Source organism: Octopus bimaculoides, chromosome 23 (genome assembly GCF_046866305.1).
Source record: "Octopus bimaculoides isolate indiv1 chromosome 23, ASM4686630v1, whole genome shotgun sequence".
In the NCBI taxonomy this organism is placed as follows: Eukaryota; Metazoa; Mollusca; class Cephalopoda; order Octopoda; family Octopodidae; genus Octopus; species Octopus bimaculoides.
The window spans coordinates 23,326,160-23,333,659 of record NC_142950.1 but is presented as its reverse complement, the minus strand read 5'-3'; the positions used below and the strand labels follow the sequence as shown (position 1 = coordinate 23,333,659).

The following is a 7,500-nucleotide window of genomic DNA, read 5'->3' as shown; positions in this document are numbered from 1 at the left end:
TAATACAAAGGGACTGGGGAAATGTTTCCAGTATCTTTGGAGGTTTGACTATGTCAAACTATTTTTGTTTACATTTCCATACACTCTGTCTTACATTTCTTGAAATCACATTTTTATAATTTCCCTTTAAGTCAGCACCAGACACTGATAATTTTATTCTACAACAATGATTGCGTAGCTTCTTGGTTGTTCATTTTCTTTTCTTTGTCTTGATGTAAGACTTTTTTCCCTCTCTGGTATAACAAGAAAGAACACTTGCTTTTCAATTGCTTTTATAATAATTTGTTTCCATCAATATTGGCACTGGAAATATGTGCCACAACTACAATGTCTTTTGTTGCCAAATGCAAGTGTACTTCTGAGGGAAACAAACAGATGAATTGCCTCAATAAAGACTGCAAGCTGAATGCAGTCAGGAAATGCAGCTGGTAAGAAACTTGAGACTGATAGTGAACATGACACTTACTATAAACAGAAAGCGACCAGACAAGCTGTCCATAGACAAGTGGAGGTGCCTGATGGACAACAGGTTCACCATCCATGCATTATGAATGCCCACAAGAGTGTAAGGGCCAGATAGAAAGCTCAAAGAGCAAGACATGCTAGATCCTGCCCATACACGCACACAAGCTGTGGAAAAGAGTTGCCTTCAAATAGGATACTGGGCATAACTGTGCTTCTGAAAAAAATAGTTTCAAATGGCATCTCATTCGAAATTTATGACAAGTGCTTGAACAATAAATGGAAACAAGAGACAAATGCAATATGCTGGTCCAATGGAAAAAGCTAATCTACTAATTTTTATTGAGCCACCAGAGCCCTTTTTACTGCCACAACTAAGATCTATGCATTTTTAAAAGAACAACAGAAAATATATGTCATGCAAACTTTTAAAGTACAAGGGCAGATCTACCACAAAATCAGTTCACTTCAGCCCCTCCCAATGAAAAGCCTCTCTTTCTGCAGCTGTACTTTGTTATTGACTTAATGAGACAGGTTCTTAATAGAAACACTGTCTCTCCAAGTTTGACTTAATTCATAAACTTCCAGAAATGATCCATGCATAGAACAGTTATGTCAGGAGTTTCAACTATGCTTTGGAATCCGCATCTATTCTGAAGTTTCAAATTGTTTAATGAACATAAGAGGACATCTGGAAAACTTATTTCAATGCACTTGAATGAAATGAGGTTGCTGCCATCAGGAGTGGAAAGCTACATTACAAAAGAGGTATCATTTTGAAGCACAGACAGCACTCTTAATAGTATATATGAGACACATAGATCCTATGGTGCATTATAGTATAATAATTTCAAATAACAAAACAAAAAACTGTTGTCACTTTCAATTTTGGAGCCTTTTATATGAGTACTTCCATGCCTCTTCCTTTTCAGGATCACAAAATGCAAGTGCACTATTATCCCATTTACACACACGTCTTACACACAACATCTTGGTTAGCTCTCATGTGCTGCCTTGCAATTCAGAAACACCTTATCTTGCCATCACATGATGGTTGTAAACAAGTGTCAATGCTATACATGTGATGTTGTTCCTTTCCAGTCTTTCACGAAAAACATGGCTGGCCACGAGAAAACATCTACTGTGCTCGGAAATAGGTAAAGTCTGGTGACAGAAAGCACTTCTGGGTATATGAATTCCATGTGACTCATGCAAACACAGAAAAGTGGATGTTATGATAAGGATGATGATGATGATGATGATGATGATGATGATGATGATGATGATGATGATGTGTGCACACGCTGAAACTGAGAACAGATGTAAAACAATATTAAAGACATGATTATCAAGTCACAGGGGCAAATCAAATATTACTGAAAAGTAGAAGGAAATTAATGATAACTGTGCAAAGACAGAAACTGTATGAATGAATGAATGAATGAATGAATGAATGAACAATAACCCTTGATCTTCTAATACTTCACCATTATAAACCAATGTCTGCTGATTTACTGCCACAGATATTTCAGATGTAAATACACTGTTGTCACTGGGCCGCAAGTCAGCACTGATCTGAGAAGAACTATGATGAAAAAAGTTCCCGACATGATCACCATGTATCTTACTTAGTGGCATAATGTATTGAATGTATCCCTTTCTTTTTATTTTATTTTTTCTAAGACTGTAGAGTGCATTTTGAGGAAGATATGGCCAAGTGGCCACATAAAGGCTCCTTCAGCGACTTGAGGAGAATTGAGGTACTGCTTTGTAGACACAAAGGTGTATAAATGTATAACAAATCGCTGGACCATAAACACATGGATTACAGACCAATAAGGTAGTCTTTGAAGTGGTAAAAATAGCAGCCACAAACTACTGTCTTAGATTTAAAAAAAAAGAAAGAAAGAAAGAAATAAAAAGCATTACATAATGCAGACCTATATTATGGCTACAATGCCTTTCATCATATGCTTGCTGAATCAGAGCTGACCTGCAACAAATCAACAAATTGTTTTAAATTAGAGGGGAGTGGGGGGAAAAAGGAAAAACAATAAAACAGGAAATTACTGAACACAAGAAGGAAAATGTTATAACTTACATTGCTGAGTAACTAATCAAAATGAGTTTGTTGTTGCTGCTGCTGCTATAGGTAGTGTAAGAGAGGATGTAGAAGAACTAGAAGGAGAGAGTATCAGCAAGGAGATGAAGTGGTCTGTGGGTGGGGTGAATGACAGATTAATAGGATAGGAAGATAAAATGCTCTGGACTGCAGATGAGCTCTTGCACGTGCTAGAGTCAAGAAACAACTGATGTAGCAATGGATCAGCTAAAAGTTTACAGTTCGTACACATCCTGAAAGTGGAGGAAGAGTCACTCCTCACTTTATAAAATTTCAAATAAATACTCTCTTTCTCTGTCTGTATGTGTGTATTTGTCTCTCTCTCTCTCTTTGTTGTTGTTAGTCTGTATTTGTCAAAGCACAACTGTAAACAAGGAAGAGGCACAAAGGCCTACAGAAACAATTATTTATCTATCCAGTTTGGGAACTGCCAATGTTCTGCGGTATATTTGTCTTCCCTACATCATGGTGAATGTTTGTGAGGCTTGGGCATTTTTAACTGTAAAAAAGAGAAAGAGAACATTAAATAGATCGAAAAGGAATTATTAATGTTTGTTTTCATTAATAAGATATATATAAGAACACTAAATTCAATACTTTTCAGTAGAGTGCCACATTCATTTTATCTTTACTAGTGAAGAGTTAAGCGACTTCAAAGCTTCAGCCTAATTACCATCATTTTTTCTTGAGATGTGTTTAACTGTTATAAATTCAACAAAATATGCATTTTGATACTGAATTATGAACTTTTACAAGCTAAAAACAATTATACAATATTCAGAGGAGGAGGGCAGTATCCATAATCATATTTTTTCATGGCTTCTGGGTTTCATGATGAAGAGAAACTTTAATTCGGATTAGCCTTGGATCAGAAGCTTAGTCCAAATATCTGCAAGAGTGGACTGTGTTAAAAGCACCAAAAGGCTAGGTGGCTAGCATCATAAGTCTACCACCAAATAACAGTACAATCCATCAAATGAGTTTCTGCAGTTTCCATCTAAGCAATCTCACTTGCAAAGTTTGGGTCTTATTTGAAGCAGAAGAGGTGTTGCACAAACTTAGATACACAGACATAACTGCAAAATTGCTTATGAAACAAAAATTGAAGTGACAGATTAACTATTAAGGAACTGTTACTAGAATCTCAATCAAAACTGAATAATCTCCATGCTTTATTCCTTGACAAACCTTCGGTTATTAAGAACTGAATTTCAGATTAAAGCTGAAATGTAATCAGAAATGCTGCTATTGATCTCTGATCAAGGAGACTTAAATTATGAGCAAATATGTTCCAGCTTTGTCCATGTCATCTAATTTTCATACAATAGGCACAGGAGTGGCTGTGTGGTAAGTAGCTTGCTTACCAACCACATGGTTCCGGGTTCAGTCCCACTGTGTGGCACCTTGGGCAAGTGTCTTCTACTATAGCCTCGGGCCGACCAAAGCCTTGTGAGTGGATTTGGTAGACGGAAACTGAAAGAAGCCCGTCGTATATATATATTTATATGTATGTGTGTTTGTGTGTCTGTGTTTGTCCCTCCACCATCACTTGACAACCGATCCTGGTGTGTTTACGTCCCCGTAACTTAGCGGTTCGGCAAAAAGAGACCGATAGAATTAGTACTAGGCTTACAAAGAATAAGTCCTGGGGTCGACTTTCTCGACTAAAGGTGGTGCTACAGCATGGCCGCAGTCAAATGACTGAAACAATTAAAGAGTATATTAATGACATCATTATCCAATGAGTCCTTCCTTTTCTAAGGATGTTGTTTGAAGGCAACTTTGCTGATATAAGAGGTGCCCTCACTGATTTGATATTAATTAGGTGCCAAATATATTTAACTTAGAAGGGTATTTAGACTAAATTCAAATAAATGAATTCGCTTTATTTCTTATTAATCTAATTAATTTTTGAGGTAATTACAAACAAATACTTCAAAAATAAACCATCATAGTATTTATTTTACAAAGAAACAAAAAAAAATCTTCAAAAATATTTAAATTAAAACGTAGGAGGAGCTTAAAGATGCAATGATAAATATTCTTAGTGTTTGCCTATTTCCATTGTTTTCCTAAAAACAGAAAAACCCTGAGAATTCAAACTGCTTCTATCTAAACATTTTTAGGTGCCTGATTGAAATATCCAATTTATGAAAAGTTGAATTACAACCTATGCTGGAGCTTTTGCATCTATACACATGCAAGTATGAGGATGTGGCTGTGAAGAGTTTGTGCATGCGCATGCATGCACATGCATGCACATTTTTTATATTGCAATGTATAAACAAGAAGGCCTACAGTAGGTTACAGATTTTCAATGAACCAATCACTGGTTTTTCAAAGTCTTACTGATGTTCATATATTTTACTGATAACCATCAGCAAAAGATAAACAAAGGCACAGGCATGACTGTGTGGTTCCAGGTTCAGTCCCACTGCATGGCACCTTGGGCAAGTGTGTTCTACTAGAGCCTCAGACTGACCAAAACCTTGCGGATTGATTTGATAGATGGAAACTGAAAGAAACCCGCCACATACATGTGTGTGTGTCTTTGTATTTGTCCCCACCACCACTACCACTTGACAAACGGTGCTGGTTTGTTTACATCCCTGTAACTTAGCAGTTCAGCAGAAGGGTGTGGTAGAATAAGTGCCAGGCTTATAAAAAAATAAGTGTTAGGATCAAGTGTCTTCTACTATAGCCTTGTGAGTGGATTTGGTACACGGAAACTGAAAGAAGCCCATTGTGTGTGTGTGTGTGTGTGTGTGTGTGTGTGTGTGTGTGTGTGTGTGTGTGTGTGTGTGTGTGTGTGTGTGTATTGGTGTGTGTGCGTGCGCAAACATGTTTGTCCATCACCACCGCTTTACAACCATTGTTGATGTGTTTACATCGCCAGAATCTAGCAGTTCAGCAAAACGATTTGATAGGCTTTAAAAGAAATAAGTACTGGGGGTCAATTGATTCGACTAAAAATTCTGCAATGCAGTGCCCCAGCATGGCCACTCTCTAATTACTGAGACAAGTACAAGATAAACGTAATGGTTTCCCTCATAGTTAATGTCCACCAAGTTCCATCGCGAGGTAGTGATCAACCTGAGACTTTGGCAAGAAACACTTGTTGAAGCTCTCACACGGATCAACTCTGGAACCACATGGTTGCATAGCAGACTTCTTAACCACACAATTGGACGTGTGCTACTTCCTGAAAAGACACAAGCATGTTGAAATACGTACACAACACACGTGCGGGCATACCTATGCTACTTTGTGAAAAGACATAGGCATGTTGTAATATGTACACAACACCCAAGCGCACAAAAGCAGATACTTTCTAGTAATCAGCTATCTTGTAAGAAATAATGAGTGCTTAGTAGGTATTTTATCGTTGCCAGTGCCCCTGGACTGGCTCTTGTGCGGGTGGCACATAAAATAAACCATTTTGAGGGTGGCCGTTGCCAGTACCATCTGACTGGCCTTCGTGCGGGTGACACGTAAAAGCACCCACTACACTCCCTGAGTGGTTGGCGTTAGGAAGGGCATCCAGCTGTAGAAACTCTGCCAAATCAGATTGGAGGCTGGTGTTGCTATCCGGTTTCACCAGTCCTCAGTCAAATCGTCCAATCCATGCTAGCATGGAAGGCGGACGTTAAACGATGATGATGATGATGATGATGAAAACAGGTATGGGGTAGGAAAGCAAACAGTCATGAGATATTAAATGAGCTTCAACACATACACTTGATATGCAACATACAGCAGCCAAATGCCTCTCAAATCACACCCTATCATCTTAAAAAGAATGCCTTTGATCATAATAGATAGGGCTGCTTAATTAGGGTTGATCTGTGACAATGCAACAATAGACAAAATAGTTATGAATCCTAGGTGAAAATAAAACAAACAAAAATAGCAAACAATGGAATATTTAAGATGTATAATATTTGGGTTGAGAATTCCTAGCAAAAGGCACTTTTGAAAATAGAGAATGCTGACTAGATGTGTATAGGGTAGGAAGAAACAGAGCTGGCTATTGGACGGCATGGAGGAGGGGATGACTCTTTTGAGCACCATCTATTGAAATATATTATAAACTCTGAAAGATCCAACACACAATTTGCTCTCAACAAACTAAAAATAATTTTACAGCACTCACACAACCTATGGGAACAAAACAGGAGAGAGAGAGGGAAGAGAAAGAGGGGGAGAGAAAGAGGGGAAGAGAGAGATAAGGGAAACGAAAGAAAAAGATATTTAACATACGATATACTGGCAAAAAATTTGGAACACAAAAACCATGACACAAACATAAAAAAAAAGCAAATCAGATCAGTTACATTCATAAGCTAGTTAGTTCTGCTTGGGTCATCAACCTTTTTAACACCCATGTTTAACACTGAGGATACTATTATGCAGTTGCTGAAGCTGATGGAAATAGCAATTTGTCAAACTACATACTAATGTCATAAAAGAAAAAAAGGACATAGTCAATAATGTAAATTGGTGATGACGAATCTATAACATGCATGTCCGCAGTGGAATAATGAATTTGACATGCTCCAGCACAATTTTTGGGTGATATGTGAAAGAATTTGTTAAAAAAAAATATCCAAGCCCAATAATCATCATCGTCATTTAACGTCCGCTTTCCATGCTGGCATGGGTTGGACAGTTTGACTGGGGGCTGGCAAACCAAAAGGCTGTATCCCAATAATATGTCATAAAAAGTTTATCTACACACAATTACCAAAATCTTAAAAATACATGCACAAATATGGCAGACACTCCAATAACAGAATAATTTTAAAAATTAAAACTTCAGTATTCCAAGTGCAAGTGTGGCTGTATGGTAGGTACAACCACGTAGATCCAGGTTCAGTCCTAATGCATGGCATCTTGGGAAGTGTCTTCACCTATAA

At 37.7% G+C, this 7,500-nt stretch overlaps 1 protein-coding gene across 29 annotated transcripts in view; it reads right to left on the bottom strand.

The window, feature by feature from the left end:
- Nucleotides 1-7,500, bottom strand: part of LOC106876966 (transmembrane and coiled-coil domains protein 1) — a 307,482-nt gene that overhangs the window by 209,855 nt on the left and 90,127 nt on the right. For 27 of the 29 annotated variants that reach the window (XM_089340096.1, XM_089340102.1, XM_089340107.1 and 24 more), the window contains exon 3: nucleotides 2,564-3,083. Coding sequence is in view for 13 of the 29 variants with exons in the window: in XM_052975917.2 (XP_052831877.2) it covers nucleotides 2,564-2,565 (2 nt within the window). In the remaining 16 variants the exon portion in view is untranslated. Of the gene's footprint in view, nucleotides 1-2,402; nucleotides 2,456-2,563; nucleotides 3,084-7,500 lie in introns of all 29 variants that reach the window. The other 2 variants (XM_089340109.1, XM_089340122.1) reach the window with 1 other exon arrangement.